We start from the raw sequence: 27,090 nt of genomic DNA, 5'->3' as shown, positions 1-27,090 counted from the left end.
AAAAAAGATCAGTTGAGTATTGGACGTCCTCGTTAGCGGTTGGTTAAAAGTGCAAGAAAACGGGTATTTTCAAAAAAAAAATATTTTAATTTTAACACGGATAGTAAAAAAAGAGAAATAGAATAAAATAAAGTAAAAATTAAATACAAAATTTTTATTATTTATTTGATAAAAAGTTTAAAGAACCTTTAAGTTGTTTGTTTTTTCAATATTTGGGGCATTTAATTACCAAATTAAAGTCATAAATAAAAGGAAGACCCAAATAACACAAAAGTGCAATATACTCAAAATACAAAAAAAAAGAAAAAATCAAAACTCAGCAAGTATCAAGCAAAAAATATACAAAAAAATTAACACATGTTTTCTGGGAAATAGAAAAAAAAGTGAAGTGCAGATATTTTAAACGGAAATAATAACTAAAAGATACCAAATTTTTTAAAAATATTAAAACAAGTGAAAATATTTGAAAAAGACGTGTGTGCTGCAGTCATTTTAACATAATGGCCCTCATTTAGTGCATAAAGAAAACCTACAACAACAACTAAAAATATTCAAGAAAATCTTTTTACAAAAAGAAAATAAAAAACCTGCATATGGAAAAAATGAAACCTACTAAATAATATAAAAATTACATATCTTAAAGATTATTGTGTATCTTGTAACTTGAAAATGCATTTACATTTACATACTTCACACCAATAACAACTACACTACAATATCAAAATACAACTTGGTGTTGGTCTGTTTTTTTATTGTTGTTATTCTTCTCTACTACTTCTTCTTGCGCTTACAGAGAGTGGGCCATTTAGATACAAATATTGAGTTTGAGTATCTTTGAAATTAAAAGAGTACTTTAAGTGTGCGATCAATGATTCTACCTGCTCATATTAGTTGAATTTTACCTACAAAAGAGCAACAAAAATCAGTTCTCAAATAATAATAGTTATGCACTCTGGGAGAACTGACAGACATTATGAAAATTATGTTATAAACAAAATAAATAAAAACAAAAAACTCGTAATATATATGGTTAAAAACGAAGAAGATAGAAAGAAAACAAATAACAAACAAAAACATTAAATAATTCAACAGTTATGCAAGCAAAATAGCAGTTAATTAAAAACAAATCGAATTAGAATTGTGTTTCTTCATTTCTGTTAGACCAGTTTACTTTTACTAACTTCTTATGTGGATTTTTTGATCAATCAAATTTTCGGAAGTCTTGGGTTATTTTTTGAACCGATTGTCAAAAGGAATTGCACATTTGTATATATTATTAGGAATACCTCTCAATCGAAGCGAATTAATGTTTTACGAAATTAATGGTCCTCAGTTCCCCCATTGAAAATTCTGAACTCAGATATAATTAGTGAAAAAAATATCTCTATTTTTTGTAAATAGCTCTCAAAATTTAACTTATTGAAACCCATTTCGAAAAAAATAATTTTCTAGCATCGTTTGAGAGGTATTAGTAGAAAAAAGTGGTCCACGGGACCCCTTACTATACATACATACATAATTGATCGATGTTTATGAGATATTTGAATATTAATTTGAACCCATGGACCCATTCATTATACCCTACACCATTATATAGTGTGGAGGGTATTATGGGTTTGTGCTAAATTTTGAAAAAAAAAATAACGGTCCTACACCATAAAGTATACCAATCGGCTCAAAATCACTTTCTGAGCTATGTCTGTCCGTCAGTCTGTGTATCCATGTACAGGTCGCTATTTTGAAGATTGCTTGAAGATACTTTTCTATTGGCCCAAGGACTAAGCCTATTGAAAATGCTTGAATTCGGCCCATTATTTCGCCTAGACCCCATACAAATGTACCCCCCGAATAGGGCTTTTGAGATTATAATTATGTTAAATGTTGTAGAATCTCTACAAAATGGGCAAATCTTAGTTTTATATAAGTCTAAATGATACTACATGCCAATTTTCGTAATGATCGGGCCTCATTTGACCCCAGTCCCCTCCGGAAAATGACTTAAAGGTGAAAATTCGCTTTTAAACAATAGTATCACCATGAAATTCTGCATAAATAATGTTCATGTCATATTAAATCGCTCTACCAAAATTTATATGGATAGGACCATATTTACCTTCGCCCCCCAAAAAGCCCCAATTTCAGAAGATCACTTTTTGGCAATAAATTGTTAATATATTTCGAAATAATGCTAAAATGTTTTATTATTCGAACAACAATGCACATTTTAAACATATTCGCTGGTGTAGGGTGTCATATGGTCGGCCATCCTCAACTATACATTCTAACTTGTTATATTAATGGATCGGTTCTTAATCGACCCTTTCATATTTTATAACAACACTTGTTTAATATAAGATTTATAACCCATCTATGGAACCTTGGACTAAATTCTATTAAACTCAATAGAAATGTTTTTTTAAAGTTGGTAGAAATGAAAAAGTTTTCTAGTTACAAGATTTTTGCATTATTTATATTAAACTAACTATACCTAGTGTTTCAGTCACGCCAATATATATTTATTTGTATTTGCTATATCAGAAAGTTCCATTTTATAATGTAGAATATGCTTGAATTCTACGTTCAGTATTGCCGAAAAGTTTCCTTTTATAGTTTTTCAATCAATCAAGTTGAGGCATGTTTAATGAAAGTACCACAAAAGGTATCAGAATGCCCCCCTAAAGGTTCACATGTCTATAGACTCCGAAACGGCTGGGCGGATTTCCCTGAAATTTTGTTGTGCGCTCCTTCTCATGAAAAGAATTCTTCACTGAGTATATTATTTTTCAATGTTCAGAAACTCAGTTTCCTGGACGTAATTCCTAAGAATTTTCCAATCAGTGTTAGTCAGGAATGTTATTTGCGGAATAACATCACTTCCAAGATACTTGGATCTAACTTTAACGAATGCTTGACAGTGGCAAAGAAAGTGCTCCAGAGTCTCAATGTCCTCTCCACATGCTCTAAATTCGTCTAAATCCGCACGACCAATTTTGTATAGATGTGCTCGTAATCCTGTGTGTCCACTCATAATACGTACCATCATACTAACTTCAGACTTGATCATTTTGAGGAGATTTCTATTATTATTACATTCGCTCTTTCGTTGCTGACTACTCCCTCTTATATAAATAAATACTAAGAGTCTTATATCTGGGAATATATAATAATTAGAAAAAATTTTATATGGGGATAGGTTTTTCAGTGTTGCGAAGCACACTGGGTAAGCTAGTATTATATATGTAAATCTTAAAAAGTTCTACACAGTTAAAGAACGAATAAATACCACCATGTTATCTTTTAGATATTTTCATTTACTTAGGTTGTTTAATGTTCAAAGTTCAATATCAAAAAGTAGCAATTGCAGAATGAAAAAGTACCCAAGTTCCCCTTTTAAGAATTATAATTTACTCATATCCTAAGGTGTTATATTATAATACACTCAAAAGGACGAAAAAAGTACCAAAAATAACTTCCAACAGATTTCTATTCACCTGAATATTTAATTTCTTAGTTTCTTGTTTCAATAATATAGAAAACTCAAAAGGTACGATTCGAAAAACGCAAAAAGAACCATAAAGTCCACTTTTTATAAATTCTTATTTACTCAAGACTCTGTGAGTTTAATTTTATAGCATCAGGTTCAATATTATAGAAAACTCAAAAAGAAATTCTTAAAAATACGAAAAAAAGTACCAAAAATTCTATAATACAAATCTAAGTACATGCAGTCAGGACGCGTTCTCATCAGGACGTCCGGATTTTATGTTGTTAGGTTCAATAAAGAAAACTAGTTGAAGAACGAAAAAGTTCCAAATGTCAGTTTTGAAAGTGACATTATGACACTTTTGGATGTGTAGTAACGCCCATTGGCATTACGACATTGGACTTTATAACATAACCCCCTGAGGTATATCTATCACCGGCTTCGCAAAGTTATGCTCATGGATCGGGAAAAACTTATGATCAAAAAATCTTACTTATAAAATTTAAACAAAAAGAAATCCCATATTCTTAAATAACTATGAACTTAAGTATTTCATTTAACAACACTACTACATGTGTTTTTAGACCTAAATTCTTATCACAAAAGGAACTTAAGTTTTTTTTAAAGAATTAAAATAAATGAAATATGAAATACAAAAAAAAAATGAATTCACAACGGATGTTGTGTGCTGGAAACATTATAGATTTAAAAAAATTAAAAAAAAACTGTAAATTATTTAATGAAACTACACAAACAACCAACCAGACATAAAAAGTATTTTGTATATAAACAAAACTAAGAAAATATTTTAATAATAAAATGGACCCAGTGACAATTATACTTTATTATTTTTAATTTTAAATTCTTATCAGTTTAAGAAAAAAAAAACCAAAAAAAATATAAATGAAATTGAAAACGGGTTTTAAGTAAACTCTTTCATTTCTATGGTATTTTTTGTTCTGTTTTTTTAAAAAAACATTTTATATCTTTAAAATTTATTTCTTTTTTTTAAATATTTTACTAATAGAAATGATAAAAGAAATTGTATTTCAAAAATTATCTCACTTAAGTTGACTTAATGATAATGAAATATGTATTTTCTTTTGGGGGGAGAGCATATATTTTTTTGGTTAGATTTTAAGGGTTTCAGATTTATGTATTTACTTATGACTTTGACAAGAATTTAGATAAGAAAGTGTTTTTCTAGAAGTGCAATGAAATATCAGTGCCAGCTAGGGGGTCATGCTATTTTTAGAAAATTTTAATTTCAATACAGTAGATATTGATTATAACGAAAATGTTTGAAAAGATCTTTAATATTACAGATCGTAAACGTTATCCTGAATTTTATCCGCCTTTTTAAGCGAATTGTAGACATTAAAATAGTTTTCATAAGGGGTCTTTTTATGGGGGCTATCAAGAGAGGTCCGATGTGCCTTTTTATCGAGATACGAGTACATTAAACATAATTATGAGCTCAAAACGATGGTTCAGTTGTATGGGGGTTACGACCGATCTTAACCATTTTCACTATGCTTGGGCCATGGGACAATAAAAGGTCCGATGCACCTTTTTATCGAGATACGAGTAACTTAAACATAATTATGAGCTCAAAACGATGGTTCAGTTGTATGGGGGTTACGACCGATCTTAACCATTTTCACTATGCTTGGGCCATGGGACAATAAAAGATCATTTTATTGCATTATCTTCAAAATTGCGACCTGTAGTTTGATTACAAGGTTTATAAGCCCCATTCGGAGGGTTCAGTTGTATGGAGGCTAGATGAAATAGTAATCCGATTTTAACCAATTTCAATTGGCTAGATCAATAAAATCAATAAATGATCATGTACCAAATTTCATTGCAATTTCATTGCGACCTGTAGTTCGATTACAAGATTTGCGTGGACGGACAAACAGACGAACCCAGCTAAATCAATTCAGATAGTGCTTTTAAGCCGAATGGTATACTTTAAGGTGGGTATATCACAGTTATTTTGAGCATCAGTACAAACCCAATATACCCTCCCCACTAAAGTGGTATAGATTATAAAAATTATGACATACAACGATACAACGCCTTTTATGAATTGTACAAATATGTTGTTAATGTTTAAATGCATGTAATTACAAAAAACAAATATAATTTTGATAATGATATCATTTTACACTGTACAACAAATTTTCAAAGTAATTTTAAACCACATGAATGAGAAGGAATCATATACATATTCGTACATATTTTAAATAACAAGACTAAAGATTAAATTAATTTAACCTTTTTTTTTGCGCTGAAATTTAAATCCAACATCATAAAAATTAAGATTAAAATTAATGTGTCTTTATTACAAGTGCATGTTTATTTATTTCGTTTTTTTGCTAAATATTTGTGCAACAATATGAAATCATCTAATTAAAAATTTGCAACAGACGAAATTTTATATGAAGAATTTCAATGTTCATGTATTCTCAGTATTTGAATGATATGTGACCCGTTATATTTGAAGATCAGTTGTATTTGAAGAAGATGCATTGCATCTGCTATGAGATACATCGATATGTGAGATATTCGTAATAGAAGAAATTCTAAGAAAGAATAATAGCAACAAAGTCGCTTACTTTGTGAAAAATGCGAAAATTATGTTTTACATTTACTAATAATGTCGATCATAGCCGACCATATGTTGCCCTACACCAGTTCTTTACAAAAAGCATCATTTCAATGAGAATTTGATTTTCTGAAAAAATATATAAGGGCTAGAGTTAAATGTTGTCCGATCCTCATATAAATCAAAAGAAAGATTTATGTTTGCATTAATGTTATTAATCGTGATACTAATTTTGATTTGTCCATTAAGGACGTTTAAGTAATTTTCTGAAAGTGATTTTGTACAAAGGCTAGAGCCGATTGGAAGTATGACAAATATTTCCTGGCGTTACAAAAATCAGCATAATCCCATAATACAATCTGTACTATAGTGATTTAAAACATATAAAGATTTTAGGAATGATTTAATTCGGACAAAATGATACAAATAGTTAAAATAATCAATTTTTCTCTAGATCAAAGTAAAGTATTTGTTCCAAAGTAAATATAGTTTAAAAGGATTGTGTATCCTGTGTATATATGTATGTCACCACTCAAAGACTCAAAGAAAAGAAGAAATAATGAAAAATAATCAGAAGTAAGAGAATTAGAATTGAGATTATGTCTGAAGAAAACAGAATATAATTAGGGAGGAAGTAGAGGAAGTGAACTCACCGCAGAAGTCATTTAAATACTCATTCCATTCTTCTGATGAAACCTAAAATATTGCTCAAATCACACCTAGCTTCATCCAAAAGTTTCTCATGGAATCTTCTCAGTAGACATCTTTCTCTTAGTGTTTGAACACAGTTGCATATAACATGCTCTACTGTTTCTAGCTCCTATACGTCCTCGCACAACCTACAGTAGTTCTGTATGCTATTATTCCATTTAAATACCTACAAAAGCTGTTATCCAACCCCATTACCAATTTGGTTTCTTTGGCACCCGTTTAGTCCACAAAGCCTTAATATTTTTCATATCATCGTACTATGCCATAATAAACCCATGGTAGTGACAAATAGGGGTTTCACTCGCTTTTACCTACTATTAAGAATCAGTTATGAATCTTACCAAGTCAATTCATATGCGATCTCATTATCCTTTAGTAACATCGCAATCTGTTTATGTAAGAGCTTTGTGATAGCAAGAGCTTTGTGATAGCTTGTTTCTACCCTAGAGTCTACTAATTGCCATTTTTAAGCCCTGAATGCTGCCTGACTGTTTATATTAACTGTAACTTCTGACCCCGCTACGATGCGCATTCTAATTGTCTAGATAGCTAAATATTTCTGAAAACCTAATCGAATTTAAGTCAGAAGTTAAAAAAAGCAGACCGTTGGTTCACCATAGTAAATTCTGTTCACGCATGAAGGTAACTAGTTTAGTTGATGAGAAATTGAAGATTTATTTTTTGGGTTAGTAAGGCAGCACCCTTACTAACCTCAATAATAGAAAATGTTTGTGAGGTTTCCTCTTGTAACAGAATCTGTATATATTCGTTATAGAGTTGTGAATTGGTGGTATCTAAGAAAACAATGCCATATCCTCGGGGTATAACTAAGAAGGGCTCAGAACCAATAAATTAGCGACGAGCGCCCCTTTCATTATCTGAGGATGGTATTAGTGGTATCTAATGAAAGGCTATGAGGTATATGTTGTGCTGTGTTTATCTAATTTATTAAGTGAAGTCAAGCAGTCCACCCCACTCGACCTAATTTCGTATGCCAATAAAGCCTTGAGTGATGCTTGGCTTTCCGATATTATAAATATTCTTAATCCTATGGTTCTTTTCCTTACACACTCCTTAGCACAAATAAAGATGGCCTATATTTCTGCTTGAAAGATTGTACACCATGTGGATGGCCATTTGGAAGTTGGGAGCACAAATGCTCGCTCCCGTTTCGCCATTTATTTGTTTGGACTCACCTGTGAAATAAGTTTGATAAACATTTTATTGATAAAAAGTTTGATCAGTCCATTCGTCCCTGTTCGATATAATAACCATTGTCAGCTTTCGTAGAAATAAAATCCAAATATCTCGAAAGTGATATTATTCCGGAAATAACATCTCTAACGAACGCTGACTGGAAAATTGGTCCTAAAACTACATTAAACTATACTGATCGTCTCAGAATCATGAAATTGGAGAATGCATAATGATAATGGTTGAAATCGGTCCATTATTTGACGTAGTTACCATTTCACCGATCCTCGGATAGGACTTTGAAGCTTATTATTTTAAAAATTTAAACCCTGATTTTTATGGTGAAACAAATTCTAAATCTAGTTCTGCTCAAATTAATAAACTGAATAGTTTTTTGTTCAAACTCCGTGTTTATCTTAATTATGTAGTTACCTTTAAGTATTTTTTTCTTTTTTGAGATCAAATTTTTTTTGCTCTCCAAAATAAACAAAATCCAAACAACAGCCACATATAAAAATGACTTCATAAATTCAACAAAAAAAAATTAAATTCAAATATGTGTGTCTCGAGAAGTTTTGTTGACTTTTCAATTATTTTATGATCGTTTTTGTTTATTCAAGTTTTTTCTTCAAATGTTTTTGCGGTTAATAAGAGAAAAATAGAATAAACAAAAAAAAAATCATACTAAATGAATGAATCAATTGTAGTTGGAACGATTTTGGTATAAACGCATTTCGCTCTTTTACTTGGATAATGTTCTAAGTAAAAATTCAAGAAAAATTAATTGGAAATTTATTAAAACATTGAATTAACTGCAGTATATGTACAGTAAAATGGTTAAATGATTTAACGAATGTTCAAAATAGATCAATTTTGAGTTAGAACACTATAGAAGTAAATTGGCCATATATATATGTACATATTTCCATATCTAACATATGGCAATGTCTACATATGAAAATATCTTAGAACAAACATCTATTGAATAAAACAAAAAAAAAAAAAAAACTGCAAAGATACTTTCTCAATGCCCGCATTTAACTGGAAAAATCCATTTAAAGAAAATAAGCCGTTAATCTGTCTACCATGTGTGTTTTTTTTTTGTGTAAATGAAAGATGGCAAGAAAATCCAACAATAAAAATAAACAATTGTTTAAAATTTTAAATAGACCATAGACACTAAATATTATTCATATTTTTCATACTTCTCTATATCTTTTAGTAAAACTTCTTTCTTTCAGTGAAAATGTGTTAAAGTTAGAAAAAAAAACAAGATATCCTTTTCTTTTTTTCTCTTTGAAAACAACGTTTTCTTGTACCGCAAAACTGTTAATTGCAGTAATTAAATACACACTCTCCCTTAAGAAACCCACAATTAACATTAAACTTAGATAAAAAAGAATATCAACTGAAAAGATACAAAAAAAACGAACCACAAACGACAAACAACAAAAACAATAATGAAACGCAGTAAGTGGAGCTTAAGCTCCACTCAACATTCTATACTCTCATGGTCTTTAATGACAATATTGCTGCTAAATAATGGACCACAATTGTCGTATGGTCATGGTCCCACCACATTTATGCCAGCCTTGGAATGTTACGATAAATATAATAAACCTCAGGTAAGTTAAACAATGTTTTATTTATTTAGTTTTATGAATTTTAATTTAAATATGTTTGTAAATATTAAACATCAAATACATATGTATGTATTTTCTTGATATATTTACTATTAAACTTATCAGGTTAGGTTTCAGGAGTCTAACACATATAATGGCAGTCCAAGTTTAAACAATTTTCTTCTATTTCTAAACGAGATAGATTTTTTATATTTGCTTAGTAAAGTATTTACCAATTTTGGTAATCAGTATTGTAGATAATGTAGTTATTTCATACATTACTTGGTAATGAGTTAGTTAGTGGTTCTAATCCTAGTCAATATTAGAAGCTTTTTGGAAGCTTTGGGAAGCATATTTGTAATTAGTTATGGGGGGTAATGATTACACAAAGTAATTCACTACATGGTCAATTACAATTACTTGTAATGTTTAATTAAGAAATAAACAATTACAATTATTTGTAATTGAAGTTTGCAATTGAAGTTTCCAATTAAAATTACTTGTAATTGTAATTTAGATATTACTAATTACAAAATTACATATAATTATAAGGAACAAAATTTGCAATTACAAGTAATTGTAACTGGAAATTCTTCAATTACAATTAAAAGAAATTGTAATTGGCAAAACTTCAATTACAAGTAATTGTAATTGGCGAAACTTCATTTACAATTACAAATAATTGTAATTGGATAAACTTCAATTACAAGTAATCTTCAATTACAATTACTTCAAATGTAAATGTAGTCATTACTCTCCATGCCTGTTTTTTGGTCATCGTCGAACAGATTTTACGGGACGGCTATAACAAAAGGGTGAATCCATATCAAAACGGACAGAAAACAGCAATTTTCGGATTTACCATCTCCGATTTTAATGAAATTTCCCACACATATTATGGTTTGAAAGTGTTCTTTAAATCAATGACTTTTTGATCGGAATCCTATTCCAGACCAAAAATATCGCGCTTTGAAAACTTAAAAATATGTTAAAATTGTCTAAAAGTATATATACATATAAAAGTATATACATATAATTGCCCATAACTTTGAAATTCCTTTAAGTACAGGATAATTTTTGATTTCGTTATAAAGCCAAAGATATTGTCTTTAAAATCGTGCAAATAAAATATTTTACTTCCAAAAGGTTAAGGGTCAATTTTTATAGTGTATTGTTCGATGCCAAATATATCAGACAGCCCCATATTAAAAATTATAATAGCACATGGTATGAGGATACCTATACTCTCTTCTATATTTTAGTGAAATTTTTTCGATGGAGACTCGTGTAGTTCAGGAGTTATTAACCAAAACGTAATTTAAAGCAAGTTTTTTTATACAAAATCGTATGAAAAATTAAACAAACAGAAAAAAATACAAAGTGGAATCAATTCAATTTATATGGAAAATGCTATGTATCTCTTAAACTGCAGGACCAATTTAAATAAAATGTACAAGAAAATTATTAAGAACGATTTAACCTTACTGAAAATTTACCTTGTTACCGCCCTGTTAAAATACAAGGTGAGGTATGTGGTGTTGAATGAGAGTACTTCGACTATAAAAAAATATTAAAGCTTCACAAATCTGCAAATAAGGACCGATTTGGCTGAAGTTGAATTTTTCTTATAGTAGACAATACGGGTATTATAAAACTTAATGGTAGTACTAAGTTATAAGTAAAATTGAAAAATTATTTTAGTTTAATTGTTTAACTTTTGTCCACTACTTTATTTAAATTATATCTCTTAAACCCTTAAATTTAATTAGTATTGCAATATGGATCTAGCTTTACTGTATTGTATAGATTACGAAAAGTTTATGATCAGTTAAATTTGATCTCATTTATAGATGATAGAAGCTTTAAAATAATTTTTGAAGTCGAAGAGTTAACTTCTTAAACGCTGTTTTCACCTTTTATTTTAATATTGTGATGACAAAGGATACCTCCAGTAAGGCCTGATCGTCCTTCATAATTTTCTTGCACATTTCATTTAAATCGGACCAGTGGTTTATGAGATACAATGTAATTTACCATATAAATTGAAATTGATTCTAATGTGTATTTTTTCTGTTTGTTTAATTTTTCATACAATTTTGTATAAAAAGCTGGTTTTAAATTACGTTTTGGTTAATAACTCCTGAACTACATGAGTCTCCATCGAAAAGTTTTCACTAGAATATAGAAGAGAGTTTAGGTATCCTCATACCATGTATTTTTATAATGTTTAACACGGGGCTGTCTGACCTATTTGACATTGAATTATACACTATGAAAATTGACCTTTAACCTTTTGGAAGTGAAATATTCTGTTTACACGATTTTAAAGACAATATCTTTGGCTTTAATATGAAATCAAAAATTATGTTGGACTGTAAGTAGTTTCAGAGTTATGGTCAATTATGTGTATGTACTTTTAGGAAATGTTAACATATTTTTCAATTTTCAAATCGCGATATTTTTACATTGGAATGAGATTCCATTCAAAAAGTCAATGATATGTGGAACATATTATATATTTTATATGTGTGGTAAGTTTAATTAAAATCGGAGATGGTAAATCCGACTGCTGTCCGCTTTCACATGGATTCTCCCAAAAGATTCATATATATGTATACATATTTTAGGGTAATCAATTATTCTGGTTTTAATCGATTCTAATATTATAGCGAAGTACTTACTATAGGGGTGAGAGGTTCAAAAATTTAATGGTTACAAATTGGCTTCGACTTTCCCGGACTTAAACCCTGCTTTACAGTTGTTTTTTACTCAATGCGTAACAAGTTATTATATAGTGCTATTTGGAATAGTTTTTATATAAAAGTATAAGTAAATGTTTGAAAAAATACTGATATCAACTATGATTCGAACTATTAATTTCCTGTTTGTTAGACAAACGCTCTACTCATTACCAGGTAATGCATTAAATAACTACCTTACCTAGATCATTCAAGAGTTCATTAGGAGTCGAAAATTGTTCTATGGAAAGGTCGTACAACCAGATCTTAAAAATTATTTTTTTAAAATTTGTCACCTAAAAACTAGATGTAGGGAAACCTTAGAGAATAGGATAATTATTTTTTTCAGAGATTTTTATTTGAAGTAAATGTTGGAGAAGTTCGATCAATTATATATGTATACAAATCCGTAAAATTTCGAATTAAGAGGATTTCAAAGAGGATAAGAATATTTTAACTATTACGCTTAAGAAACACAACAATATTATTCGGATTGTTGCTCAAGAACTTCAAGTGTTTCTGTTTACATCTGTTCTGGAAGTAGTTAAGTAGTAGTAACATTATTATAAAAATAAGTTTAATTATATTGTAATTATATTGTTCATTATTCAAAAATAGTCGATTAACCGATCGATGGTTAACCCTAATATCCAACTTCAAAGCAAGTGCCATAAATTTGAAGTGATTTTCGGAGTATGTTCATATATATGGTCTTTATGAGTGGATCCTTTCGTTATTTAATTAATCTATTATCGGATTTCGATAGTAGTAGACTTTCGGAGTGTTTAGGAATATTACATTTAATAGGGGTTTATATCATGGAACTGAGTAGAGTCCGATCTTTACAAAAAATTGCAACACTTCGTTGTCAACGTTGCGTAAAAAAAAATTATAAACTCTTTGTTGTCAATTTTATACCAGGCGGGTATATTTCCTTTTCCCTCTAATGTTGACTTTTGAAATATGGCCTTTAAAGGGGTTTTGGTCATGGACCGACCTCTACAGAACCTTTACAGTCATTAATATTTTGAAACTAATCATGTTTGATTTTTTAATTATTTATAGAATATAAAATGATAATCTGTAAGGGGGACTAGTGTCCGACCCTTATAAAATTTAGCTGAGAAATTTGAGCTCCTTCCTTGTTTATATCGAATTTCATTGCTATATCTGCACTTTTAAACCAATTATGAGCAGCGTTAAAATCGTTTTCTTAATATACCATATATGGGGAGCCGGCTGTTTTGCTTATGAACACAGATCATATAATTTATACAAAAGAAATATTAATTTGATGAATGATACATATCAATTACTTTAAATTAATTCCTTAAACGACAGACTCCACATATCATTTAGATATGTTAGAAATGTGTTTTGATGAAAAAGTGACATCAACAAATTATTAAATAAATTTAAAAACTGATTACACAATTTGTGCACAAGCTTTTATAGAATTTTTTAAAATACCAAATCCGTATAATACAGAGCTAACATTGAAAAATTTGTATGCACAGTGGGGCAGGCACGGACATTTTATTATAAAAATATATTTACGTTTAAGGGTTAATTTCAATTTTCTGCGACATCTTCATAAAAACTGGTCTTCATTATATAATTTTCCGAAGTTTCAATAAAATCAGTTGAAAACAAAATAATATTTCACTATGGTTTCAAGAAAATTTCCCAATATTACATAGCTTGAGTTTGACCCTCACAGTTTATGGGTTAATATCATTCGATTTTAATAAAACTTCAGATATACATACATATATTTCCTATTATCTTAAATTTTATATTTTGAAAAGGTTTTATATAAAATATATAAAAGTAAGGAATTAAGGCCATTGTTTTTTTTTGTCCGAAATCATCAAAGTTCAAATCGCAGGTACCCACTGATCTGTGGAAGATATCGACCTAAGATTCAGAATATTTAACATCAAACTTCTATATTCCTTTCTCTGGGAAGCTGAAAATATCAACTTAAAAAAAATACACAATGTTTTTAAGTCAACAAAAATTATTTATCCATTGCTCAAAATTAATCCATTAAGTACATTAACGTGTAAATAATTTGATTTTCAAAATCATTAAGAAATAACTAATTAATTTTGTATATAGAAATGATGACCTAATCATGTTAATGATTTTTATTTTGCACTTAAATAATTATAGAAATGTATGCCGGAATTCATAAATGCTGCTTACCAATTGCAAATCGAAGCAACAAATACATGCGGCGAGCAGGGTGAAAATCACTTTTGTGTACAAACAATGAACTCAAACTACAAGAACTGTGAATTTTGCAGGTAAATATATGAAATAATAGAAAACACAGAGATTGGAAAAATAAACAAAATTTGCAAATTCTCGCAAAAAAAAAAAACTTATTAACTTAAACTTATTAATGATAATTTTTTGTGTAATTTTGTTTATGCAAACAGATGGGAAGATCACAATCCATCGTATCTAACGGATTTGCATGATCCACAAAATCCTTCATGGTGGCAATCGGAGACCATGTATGAAGGCATACAACATCCCAATCATGTCAATTTAACATTGCATTTACGTAAGTTTGTTTAAAATAGTGAATAAAATTGTAATTAATTTAATTAAACATTGTCCAATTTCAGGCAAATCTTTTGATATTACCTATGTACGTCTATTGTTCCGTTCTCCACGACCGGAATCGTTTGCCATTTATAAACGTACTTGTGAGTCCTGTCCTTGGATACCTTACCAATATTATAGTGCCACTTGTAGAGACACTTATGCCTTACCCGACTCTCGAGCTATACGTAAGGGTGAGGGTGAAGCTCATGCTTTGTGTACCAGTGAATACAGTGATATATCACCTTTAAGAGATGGTGAAATTGCCTTCTCCACATTGGAAGGACGTCCCAGTGGCATTAATTTTGAACGCAGCACTGAATTGCAGGTATGTAAAGCGAGATAGAGAGAGTTATAAAAGAGTAAACTGATTTCTCTTAATATTCATTAAAACACTCTTTTCTTAAGGAATGGGTAACTGCCACTGATATACGTATTACTCTTGATCGTCTTAATACCTTTGGTGATGAACTCTTCGGTGATGCTCAAGTATTGAGATCATACTTTTATGCCATTTCTGATATAGCTGTTGGTGCACGTTGCAAGTGTAATGGTCACGCTAGTAAATGTGTGCCCAGTACAGGCATGAATGGTGAACGCAGACTGGTGTGCGAATGTCGTCACAACACCGATGGTCCAGATTGTGACAAATGTCTGCCATTGTACAATGACGTCAAATGGAAAAGGGCCACATCTACAGAAGTCAACGAATGTAAAGGTGAGTGTAGTGGTTGTAGCTGTAGCTCTGGTGATTGTTGTTTGTCTCGCTTGTAGTGTGTTGTGATCTAAAGAGGATTTCTTGTGTGTTTTGATGATGTTAAGCCTTAAATGGTTAGAACCAGAATTACATTTTCTTTAGTGTTTTCATTTTGGAAGTAGTATTAAAAGCCGTTAGTTAGTATTATTTCTTTAGAATCGTATGGTATGTGAATGTTGAGCTGTTTAAAAATAATTTAGTTTTGTAGAGATTTTCTTGGTGTTAAGAATGGAAGTGTTTTGTTTTTTAATACTATTGAGTGCTTGGGTGGTTTCCAGTCATTGGGAGTATTCTTTGGAAACAAATAAAATTAATCTTCAACCTGTTGTATGGTACTTGGTTAATAGTAAGTTGAAGTATATACAGGATCTATAGTTTCGACTATAGTTAGATCTATTGTCTCTACTATAGTTTCTACTAAACTCTGGTTATTACTAACGACTAAGGTTTAGTCCATAATCTCATCCACAGACGTCTATAATCAGTATAATAATCTACATATATTCTCTAAATTAATTTGGTCTATCGTCTCAACTTTAGTTTGGTCTACTTTCCAGTCTATAGTCTCGACAATAATCTGGTCTATAGTCTCGATTAAAGTTTGATCTGAAGTTTTGACTAGAGTCTATAATTATATAATCACGACTATAGTCTGTAGAAACGACTATAATTTCGTCTAATTTAGAATTCTATATTCTGATCTATATTCCCGACAATAGTCTGGTGTATTGTCCGGTTTATAGTACAAACTAAAGTCTGGTCCATAGTCTCGAAGTTTGGTCTACATTCCGGTCTATAATCTTGGTCATAATCAGGTCCATAGTATAGTCCAGTGTTTGGTCTAAAGTTTCGACTAGAGTCTGTTCTATATTCTCAGCCAGAATAGACTCTATATAATTCAGACAATAGTATGGTTTATTATATCGACAATCTGTAGACTTTACGGAACATTTTTCTGCCAATATTGTAAGATCTAACAACCGTGTCTACATAGCTTAACTCTCGACTATAGTCTTATCCACAGTCTGACTATCTGCGGACTCAACTAAAGTTTGATCTGTAACCTCATTTAGAGTTTGATCTGCTGTTTCGTCAAGAGTCTGGTATATATGTATTCTACTATTGTACAGTTTGTTCAGTAAACTCGATTAAAGTCTTGACTATATAAATATGAATATTTATGATAAACTGATCTATATTATCTCCATTGCCACGACTACAGTTTAATTCAAAATCTGTTCAATAGTCGATTATAATCTGATGAATATTCTTTATCCATCCAGTCTATAGTCTCGATTCAAATCTCATCCATAGTCTCGACTAGTCTATCCTTGACTAGAATTTGGTCTCGGCTATAATTTGGTCTATATTTTTCCTTTGTCTGTCTTATATTCTTAACTATATATTTAGAGAATATTAGTAAATATCTGCCTTAGGACATCTTCGAGAAGTTATTTTATTACACTATTAATCTATATGTGTTTTCATGCCTTTCTTCCCGCAGCCTGTAATTGTAACGGTTATGCTGATAAATGTTTCTTCGATGCTCATCTCTTCAACATGACCGGTCATGGTGGTCACTGTTTGGATTGTCGTGACAATCGTGATGGTCCCAATTGTGAACGTTGTAAGGAGAACTTCTATATGCGCGAAGATAGTTATTGTATTCATTGTGGTTGTGATCCTGTCGGTTCGCGTTCACTACAATGTAACAGCCAAGGCAAGTGTCAATGTAAACCTGGTGTTACCGGCGATAAATGTGATCGTTGTGAAGCAAATTACTATCAATTCGGTCCACATGGTTGCCAGCCTTGCGGTTGTGATCCTCGTGGTTCGTTTGGTAATATGCCTTCTTGTGATCCCGAGACGGGTATATGTCATTGTAAAGATAATGTGGAGGGAAAACGTTGTAACGAGTAAGTTGTTGTTGGAATATAAAGGAAATATTGCCAGTTCTTAATGAACAATTTTAATTACAGATGTAAACCCGGCTTCTTTAATTTGGACATGACTAATCGTTTTGGTTGCACACCCTGTTTCTGTTATGGTCACACTTCTGAGTGTCAAACGGCCCCTGGTTATTCCGTAGTTTCTACTACTTCCAATTTCAATAAACATAAAGAACGTTGGAGTGCTGTAGATTTGTATGCCCAAGATATCGACATTAAGTATAACCAATATAGTCACAGTATTGGTACTACCGCCCATGGCAATGATTATGTGTATTTCCAAGCCCCCGAACGTTTCTTGGGTGATCAAAGAGCTTCTTATAATCGTGATTTGAAATTCAAATTGCAATTGGTGGGTCAAATTGCTCCTAGCACTAGTGCCAGTGATATTATTTTGGAAGGTGCTGGCACTAAAATTTCATTACCCATTTTCGCCCAAGGCAATGGTATGCCCGATAATGATGTTAAGGAATATACTTTCCGTCTGCATGAACATCGTGACTATCAGTGGCAACCTAGTCAATCGGCCAGAGGTTTCCTGTCTATACTTTCCAATTTGACTGCCATTAAGATTCGTGGTACTTACTCGAAACAAGGAGAGGCCATTTTGGATGATGTTGAATTGCAAACAGCTCATAGAGGTGCTGCTGGTCATCCTGCTACCTGGATTGAACAATGTACTTGCCCCGAAGGTTATTTGGGTCAGTTCTGTGAATCTTGTGCTCCTGGTTATCGCCATAGTCCAGCCCGGGGTGGTCCATTTATGCCTTGTATTCCTTGTGATTGTAATGGTCATGCTGAAATTTGTGACTCTGAAACTGGTCGTTGTATCTGTCAACACAATACCACTGGTGATAACTGTGACCAGTGTGCCAAGGGTTATTATGGTAATGCTTTGGGTGGTACTCCTTACGACTGCAAACGTTGTCCTTGTCCCAATGATGGTGCCTGTATGCAAATCAATGGTGACACAGTCATCTGTACCGAGTGTCCTGTCGGTTACTTTGGAGCCCGTTGTGAACAATGTTCGGATGGTTTCTATGGTGATCCTACCGGTTTATATGGTGAAGTACAAACCTGTAAATCTTGTGACTGTAACGGCAATGTAGATCCTAATGCTGTGGGTAACTGCAACCGTACATCTGGCGAATGTTTGAAATGTATCCACAACACTGCTGGCAAATATTGTGATGAATGTTTACCTGGTCATTTCGGTGATCCTCTGGCCTTGCCACATGGTCAATGTGATCGTTGCAGTTGTTATCCTCCTGGTACAGAACAAAATAATGATGGTATTTCCCAGTGTGACCAAGTTACTGGCCAATGCCATTGTAAACCCAGTGTTATTGGACGCGATTGTGGTGAATGTCAGCCGGGTTATTTCAATATCATGTCTGGTAATGGTTGTGAGAACTGTATGTGCGATCCTATTGGTTCGTATAACTCCACTTGTGATCGTTCTTCGGGTCAATGTTTCTGCAAACCTGGAGTTGTGGGCTTGCACTGTGATCAATGCGATGTTTATCATTATGGCTTCTCCTCCGAAGGCTGCAAACCTTGTGAATGTGATGAAAGTGGTTCAAAGGGCTTCCAGTGCGATCAAAATGGTCAGTGTCCTTGTAATGACAATGTGGAAGGTAGACGTTGTGATCGTTGTAAGGAAAACAAATACGATCGTCATTTAGGCTGTATCGACTGTCCCGATTGTTACAATCTAGTGCAAGATGCCGCCAATGAACACAGAGCTAAATTGAAGAATTTAAGCTCCACTTTGGATGAAATTGCTCGTACGCCGGTCACCAATGATGGTGAATTTGAGGCCAAATTGAAGAGTGTTCAAGAGAAGGTAGATATTTTGTTAAATGATGCCAAATATGGAGCTGGTGATAGTGGCAAAACTTATGTTGAAGTTTTAAATGAATTGCACAAACGTTTGGAAAGCATTAACAGCCATTTGGATAGCGCTGATGCTCTACAGGACTCAGCCAATGAAGAGATTGAAAAAGCTAAACACAATCACACCATTGCCCAAGATATTATACAATCGGCCAAGACTGATCTGAAAAATGCTTTGGACTTGTTGCACGATGAAGGTGAACAGGCTTTGGCTAAAGCTCAAAACAAATCCGTTGAATTTGGCGTACAGTCCGATCAAATTTCCGATATTTCACGCGAAGCCAGAGCTTTGGCCGATCGTTTGGAATCGGAGGCTCAATTTGATTTGAAAAATGCCAAGGACGCCAATGATGCTGTGGAAAAGGCCTATGAATTGGCCAAAAGTGCCATTAATTTGCAACAGAAAGTAAGCGATGAATTAAGAACTGAAGTACGTTTGGAATTGGATACTGTTAAACAGGGTTTGGGTACCGCTACCCAAACTACCAAGGAAGCTTTACGCAAAGCCAATGAAGTTTATGATGCTGCCTTGAGTTTGTTGAATGATGTTTCTGGTTTAAGTGCACCTGAAATCGATATTAAGAAATTCAAGGAAGAAGCTTTAGAAGCCAACAAACAAGCCGATGAGCTTTTGCAACAGGTCAATGACATTTCTAATAGTAATGGTGATCTTTTCGAAAACTTTGAACAAGAAATAAGTTTGGCTGATGTTATGTTAGAAAGGTAAGTCGTTTGCCAAAGTTAAAGATCAAAAATTGCTAATGATTTTATATGATATTTTAGAGCCAATCAACAAAAATTGGATGATATTGATTTGTTAAAGAGAGCTCAAGATGCTTTTGATAAGGCTACCAAGGCCGTGGAACAAGGCGACAATACTTTGAAGGAGGCTAATAATACCTATCACACTTTGGCCGGTAAGTTTAAAGATTCTAAAGAAATTAGGAAGTGTTCCGTTATTTAATGTTTAATTTTTCAAAGGTTTTCAATCGGATGTACAAAAATCTTCCGAAAAGGCAGATTTAGCCTTACAAACTGTACCCAGCATTGAGCAGGAAATAGAAAAGGCTGAAAATCTAATTAGACAAGCCGAAGAAGCTTTGGATGGAGCCAATAAGAATGCCAACGAAGCCAAAATGAATGCCCAAGAGGCACAACAAAAATATGCCGAACAAGCTTCTAAGGTAAATGAGATTTAGGGGAAAGTAAATTAGGTTTTATTAATTATATATTTTTTATACAACAGGATGCTGAATTTATACGCAAACGCGCCAATGAAACTAAGGTCAGTGCCCGCAAATTGAGAGACGAAGCCGATCAATTAAATCATCGTGTTAAAGTAACCGAAATCGATATTGGTAAACTCGAAGAATCTTCTAGTAAAGATGATAATTTAGTAGATGATGCCAAACGCAAGGTTTGTAATTTTTTTTCTTTCTTGGGAAATTGAAATTGAATAACAACATTTAAATTTATATTGCAGGTGGGTCAAGCTAAGGCCGATACCGAAGAAGCTAAAAAACAAATCGACAAAGCTGTCAATGAACTGGATGATATTAAGGAAGAATTAATTAATCTTAAAGACATTAACACAGCTGATTTAGATAAACTAGGTGAGTTAGAAATATTTATATAAATTAAATTTCGTTATTTATTTTCTTTTTTTATTTATCAGAAAAACGTTTGGATGCCGTTGAATTGGATGTGAATCGTGCCAATTTAACTGGTCGCATTGAGAAATTCCGGGAAATGCGCAATATACAAAAGAAAACTGTAGAAAAATACGAAAAAGAACTAATGGAACTGCAACAAGAAGTTCTCAATGTTCGTTTAATATCCGAAGCTTTGCCTGCCAATTGTTTCTCCAGAAGTAGACTAGAACCTTAAAGTGTATAATGGCCATAGCACTAACCACACTAATACTACCAATTACCACCTATAAAATAAAACATCAGAACAATTTCAAATGCAATTTTGTTAAAAAGCCAGAACAAACATTTTATTTTTAGGTTAAACATAAACTAATAACAACAAATATAATCATAATAATTCTTATTTAGTTAAAATCATTATTAAGCTTTATTAAGAAATAGTAACTAGAGAGAAAAGAAAACAAACAAACAAACAACAACAAAGTGCCTTAAGATAAGGAATCTATGTAAATCCTTGCAACAAACAAACTTTAAACTAACTGCCCTTTTTTTATATAGAATTTTTTGCTTCTCATTTATAGTTTTCCTGTTATTAATGTAAACATTCATTGTATTAATGATATAAATCATATGAAACGATACTTTCTATTCGAATAATAATTAAATTTAATTTAAGTTTAATTTCAAGCATTTTCTACTTTATTATTTTCGTTAATTACACTACAATTCTAAAACTGCAACACAGTATTTCTTTTACGAAATACTTTTTTTTAGCATGAAACAATGTACATCTGTGTGTGTGTCATTTCGTTTTTTTTTTGTAATGTACGTTTATGTGCCAATATTTAAATTTAAATAATTCGTTAAATTTCTTGAAAATTTCAAAATGAAATTTTTAAAGAAATTTCTCGTTTAAGTATAAAAAAAGATTTTTTTTTTAAATAAATTTTTTTGATGTATTTTTGAAACTTTGTGTAAAATTTATTTCGAATTGTACTTGATCTGCTACCATATATTGCTTATTCACTGTTGAATTCACGCAGCAGCAGACAATAGGAAAAACTGGAACGCATAATCTAAAATAGTTATGGATATAACATTAGATGTTTGCTTAGTTTCGATTTCTACTAAACTTACTCCCAACAGTGTAACCAGAGACATTGTGGTGAAGCCCCCCACTTGTATTGCCAACGTGCGATTGGTTCTCATTAGCATCATGCGTATAATGAATTTGAATTCAGTATTTTCGTCATACCATTTACAGTTATAAAGAGCCACTGGCAGTCGTTCACTCTATAATAAGGAATAAAGACATTTAAAAGATAAAAATTTGATTCGAAGAGGGTTTGCAGAACAACAAAAAATGGAAAAAAATTATCGATCCAGAATTGTGTATTCTTCGTTAACTATGCCTAATATATTCTTTCGAGTGAGTGCCTTTAAAAGAATTTTGGCGGATCTCAGCATAAATAAGTCTCCTGGACCTGATGGCATACCGGTCATGAAGCAGTGCTCTTCGATGCTAGCTCGTCCATTAGCTAATCTTTTCAGCATCCTATATCATGCCGGAAAATTTCCTACATGCTGGAAGATTGCTAATGTCGCGCCAATTCTTAAAAAGGGAGAGGCTAATAACCCTGAAAATTATCGCTCAATTGCAATTTGTTCTGCACTTTCTAAAGTTATGGAAAGTATGTTTAATTTTCATCTTGTCAAATATCTAGAGACCAACAATTTACTTAATGGTGTCATTCCATTCACCATTTTGGTGAAAGTAAAGTGGTGGCTCTAGATATTTCCAAGGTGTTTGATAGAGTGTGGCGTGGTGCAATTATATCAAAACTTATTGCATTTGGTGTCGGTAATAACTTCAATCGATTTCTTTCGAGCTTTTTCAGAGATCGCATTATACGAGTTATTATAGATGGGATCTCGTCAAACGGGTTCAAGATTAATACAGGGGTACCGCAAGGCTCCGTTCTTTCTCCTAGCCTATTTTTTATTTTCATAAATGACCTTCTATGTCAAACTTCCAACTCTATATACTCATTTGCCGATGACAGCGATATCTGCTTATCTATCCTGCCTCCTACAACCTTTTTTACTAGTTCCACCACAATACACTACATAACTAAAATGTTTGATTTAGAATAGAATAAGCCCGATAGTCTTTGAATCCTATAAGGATTCCGAATGTATACAATTTTGTAGGTCTTCTTCCAATAAGTAGAAATGTATCTACGGAATGAAATAATCGTTATACGTTTTATATTTTTGTAATTTCTTACCTCCGATGTTAAACGTTGACCATTAAAGCAAAACATAGAAACCTCAAAACCAGCTGCAGAAAAATAAAGAACCATTTTTATGACAACATCAACATCGGATCCCTTGGATAAAAATAAATAAATTAGTTATAAAAGAAGTAGGAGTGCTATAGTAGGCTACATCGGATCTTATATACCCACCATCAAAAAATTAAGTGAAATTTGGAAACTAGGTCGTTATTAATCGATCCTTTTATATCTAATAACCATGAGTTAGTGATTTATTGGATTTATTATTTAGGTATAGTGCCTTTAATTGGGCCTTGGGTCTGAATTTGAAAGAGAGATTAATTTCTAAAACCTCTAGGTCCGGCTGATAGAAATTTTTATACTCTATCAACCTACCAGGTCTGTTATACGTGCTCTTTTACATGGAAAATATTTGAGGGAAATTCGTTATATAATGATAATAATGAAAAGTATTATCGTCCGATACTCAGAATAGTCCCTTCAATGGGGGCTTGGGACAAAGAGTGATTAATTTCTCAAATTAAGGGTCTCTTCCTCTAGAAATATGTATTTATGTATACTCTATCAACCTATTGGATCTGATATGAGCTTTTTTACATAAAAATATTGGTGGGAAAACCCTTACATAAGCTCAGATACTTAGTTTCCTGGACGTAATTCCTACGACTTTTCTAATCAGTGGTCGTGAACAATGTTATATTCGGAATAATTTCGTTCCCAAGATATTTGACAATACCTGGGAGGTCACTTATAGGTGACTAGGAGATATCATGAACATCATCCAGTGTGGGCCCTATCGTGTTTTTAGAGACAGACAGACATGAAATGCCAGGATCTGATAAGGACCCAGAATATATGTACTCCTGAATGACAAAAATCAATATCCCAATTGTTTTAATGATGGATATACAAACATTTTAAAGCGATATTGATACCAACCAGACCAACACTGCCCTGAAATATTAACAAACATATGACCAGCATACTACAAAGAAACAGGGGAGCACTCTGAATATAATACAAAGAATTAATCTCGTAAAAATATCTGTAAAGCAAAATAAGTTGATCAAAATATTCCTAATAAATATCCATTACACACTCATATATACGTTGATGCAACTTAGCCCAGGCCAATATATATTTAACACGTTCTTGCGGCAAAACATCCTCAGTTGTCGAATAGACAACAAGTCGGCGTAGAATTTTCAATAAAGCCAAAGTATGCAAAGAGGTGACAATATAAAGACCGGCAAAACTTACAGCAGCTGTGAAAAGGCGTACAAAAAACAATATTAAATATTGTTAATTGAGATATTATTATATACTCACACATTCCCGATATATGGGTCTCAGAGCCACTTATTATGTAGGTTATAAAATAGTAAGGAAATTGTATACCTTTATCACGCCACATGGGAAAAGCGCCTTGAAATGCTTTTATATAGAAAAAAATTGCTTTATATATCGTTAATTTATAATATATAATATTAAAAACTTACGATATAATAATTCAAATTCCGTGGGACTGTCATAGGTATACGTATTGTAGATATTGACAGCTAAACAACTAAAATAATACCAACCCACGATGCCAAATACACTGATAATATAAAAATTTAATTGACGTTTTATATCTAGCCACGAATCGTGAAGTATGCCTTGAATCTCTTCGGTTATATGCTTTTTGTTGAAGATATCTAGGGTAGCGAAATGGAAAATTATGAACATTGGATCGGATTCTTTAAATGATGTAAAAAATAATAGCATAAAACTATTGCGGACTCTAAAATAACTTTCTGATCACTATCTAGGAAATTAAAGTCCGGCGCAAATGATTTTCGGAAGAGTTTTACAAAAATTAATACTGTTGAGTGTTGGGGTCGTCTCCAGTCATTGGAGTATATAATAATATAAATCTGCCACCTATCTATCTATAGCCTGTTCTGTAACTATGATATCATATACATATAGTCTTAACTATAGTCTGGTTTACAATTGAGACTATAGTCTTCTGTATACTACTATAGTTTCATTTGGAGTCTGATCTTTATTCTTAATTATAGTTTGGCAAATAATTGGTATCTAGCCAATAGACTCGACCAATACTTAGTCTTGACTGTAGACAATCAGGTCATGACTGTAGTCAATCTGTTCTCTATTTCTGGTTGTAGTCCTGACTTGACTGGCTCCCAGACTTGTAAGTGTTTTACAACCATTAAACAGATTCGAAACAACCGTTTGCACTCTACTACAAAGTAAGTTGGACATCAGACGATATTTCATTTTAGACCCTATATACATAGATAGATCCAATATGTTTATGTCACCTTAGTCATGTAATCATGATTTCTTGGGAAAATTAATCTAATAAATATAAGTCGTACTTAGTTCAAATATTTCAAAGTTTTGTAAAATTTCCGTATTCTGAGCCATTTTTACCAATTTTTCAAATTTATGTTGGGTAAAAGCGAAATGAAACAATTTGCTGATCGAAATCCATGTTTGAAAAGAGGTACAGATGGCCTGTAATTAAAACTATATTAATATTGGTACAAAAATTAAATATATTTAAATTCAATAACTTACATCTGTATATGTCAGCAAAGATTTGGAACGATTCTCCCAAATGAAATAATATTGACCACCCAGGCCCAGTATAGATAATATGACCAGGGTCAAGCTTATTCTTTAAACAAAAGATAACAAGAAGTGTAACTTAAATTAAAAACTACTCCAGAATTGCAAAATTTTTATTTTTATATGAATTACCAGTTATATCAAAGATCTACATAAGGGTAAAAAGTAATAAATTTTCTATATCTAAGCAAATTTTTAAACTCATTCCTTTCGGCATTTAATGCAACGATCTATATAAGATTTCTGTATTATCTTATATTGATACAAACATCCGAACAATTTTCGGATGAGGGACATTTATTGAGATTTGAGTCAATTATGGATCGGACTTTACAGGATATGATCGATTGATTAATAAATCAATAACAAATTCGAAGAAATCATTTAGTTAATTTTATTATTATATTTATCATCCTTTTAAGACGATGTTTCACAATAAACTGATTTTGTGTAAGAGGATTTATATGGGGTCAATTATGGACAGATATTTTAAAGAGAAATTTTAGTTCTTAAAAACCTGTTTATGGCCCGATTTTCGTCACATTTACAGTGAAAATCTCCATATAGTCGTAGTTGGGCGGGGTAAATATATTTCCCAACTTGTTCTATAAATATATTTACATTATGTTTCCTTTATAAATCGTATGAGACACTTACAACTTTACTGGATCTTTAAATGATGTTGCGTATTTAATATTACAACCAATTGACATTGAAATCCATACCAAAGGTTTAATTATTTCCTTATTCTTCAAACTTTTTTTAAGCAAAATTTTATTTAGATCTTCTGACATTTTTGAAGAATTTTTGGACACTAACTGTTATCCTTTTGTTGCTATTATTAAGGTTTTATATTAAACAAATAGTATAATATTTTAGGCAAATAAAAAATAATTTATGGTTTTTATGTAAACGCCCCATAAATTTGT

The 27,090-nt window shown here is 31.8% G+C and overlaps 2 protein-coding genes across 4 annotated transcripts; one reads left to right on the top strand and one right to left on the bottom strand.

Annotated features, from left to right (window-relative positions):
- Positions 1-21,967, top strand: LOC119606203 (laminin subunit gamma-1). 3 transcript variants are annotated; one of them, XM_037959623.1, is made up of 13 exons: positions 1-63; positions 9,366-9,625; positions 14,536-14,669; positions 14,805-14,932; positions 14,997-15,301; positions 15,382-15,691; positions 17,235-17,646; positions 17,710-20,298; positions 20,359-20,492; positions 20,557-20,759; positions 20,822-20,992; positions 21,059-21,188; positions 21,251-21,967. In XM_037959623.1, the coding sequence occupies exons 2-13, from the start codon at positions 9,461-9,463 to the stop codon at positions 21,460-21,462; spliced, it is 4,893 nt and encodes a 1,630-aa protein (XP_037815551.1). In that variant the 5' UTR covers positions 1-63; positions 9,366-9,460; the 3' UTR covers positions 21,463-21,967. The 3 variants fall into 3 exon arrangements, with proteins under 3 accessions (XP_037815551.1, XP_037815550.1, XP_037815552.1); XM_037959622.1 differs by having other exon boundaries at positions 8-63; positions 9,340-9,625; XM_037959624.1 differs by lacking the exon at positions 1-63 and adding an exon at positions 9,242-9,256.
- A 209-nt stretch (positions 21,968-22,176) lies between these two features.
- Positions 22,177-26,964, bottom strand: LOC119606205 (odorant receptor 63a-like). Its single transcript, XM_037959625.1, has 10 exons — positions 26,819-26,964; positions 26,111-26,210; positions 25,909-26,047; positions 25,024-25,221; positions 24,854-24,958; positions 24,624-24,789; positions 24,464-24,569; positions 23,516-23,617; positions 22,365-22,520; positions 22,177-22,303 (listed from the first exon to the last, which is right to left on the bottom strand). The coding sequence occupies exons 1-10, from the start codon at positions 26,953-26,955 to the stop codon at positions 22,247-22,249; spliced, it is 1,266 nt and encodes a 421-aa protein (XP_037815553.1). The 5' UTR covers positions 26,956-26,964; the 3' UTR covers positions 22,177-22,246.
- Positions 26,965-27,090: the final 126 nt, after the last annotated feature.

The sequence above is a fragment of the Lucilia sericata genome, unplaced genomic scaffold, assembly GCF_015586225.1.
Source record: "Lucilia sericata isolate MDLA Ls3-8-SP2 unplaced genomic scaffold, ASM1558622v1 Contig000559F_arrow, whole genome shotgun sequence".
NCBI classification, from domain to species: domain Eukaryota; kingdom Metazoa; phylum Arthropoda; class Insecta; order Diptera; family Calliphoridae; genus Lucilia; species Lucilia sericata.
The sequence above is the reverse complement of the archived record's forward strand: the minus strand, read 5'-3'. Positions and strand labels throughout refer to the sequence as shown.

Coding starts and splice junctions, on each gene's coding strand:
- LOC119606205 (XM_037959625.1), bottom strand. CDS start 26,955: ATGTCAGAAGATCTAAATAAAATTTTGCTTAAAAAAAGTTTGAAGAAT. Junction 26,048..26,110: donor CTTTGCTGACATATACAGAT/GTAAGTTATTGA, acceptor TTTTAATTACAG/GCCATCTGTACCTCTTTTCA. Junction 24,959..25,023: donor GGAATTTGAATTATTATATC/GTAAGTTTTTAA, acceptor TCTATATAAAAG/CATTTCAAGGCGCTTTTCCC.
- LOC119606203 (XM_037959623.1), top strand. CDS start 9,461: ATGAAACGCAGTAAGTGGAGCTTAAGCTCCACTCAACATTCTATACTC. Junction 9,626..14,535: donor ATAAATATAATAAACCTCAG/GTAAGTTAAACA, acceptor AAATAATTATAG/AAATGTATGCCGGAATTCAT. Junction 15,692..17,234: donor AGAAGTCAACGAATGTAAAG/GTGAGTGTAGTG, acceptor TTCTTCCCGCAG/CCTGTAATTGTAACGGTTAT.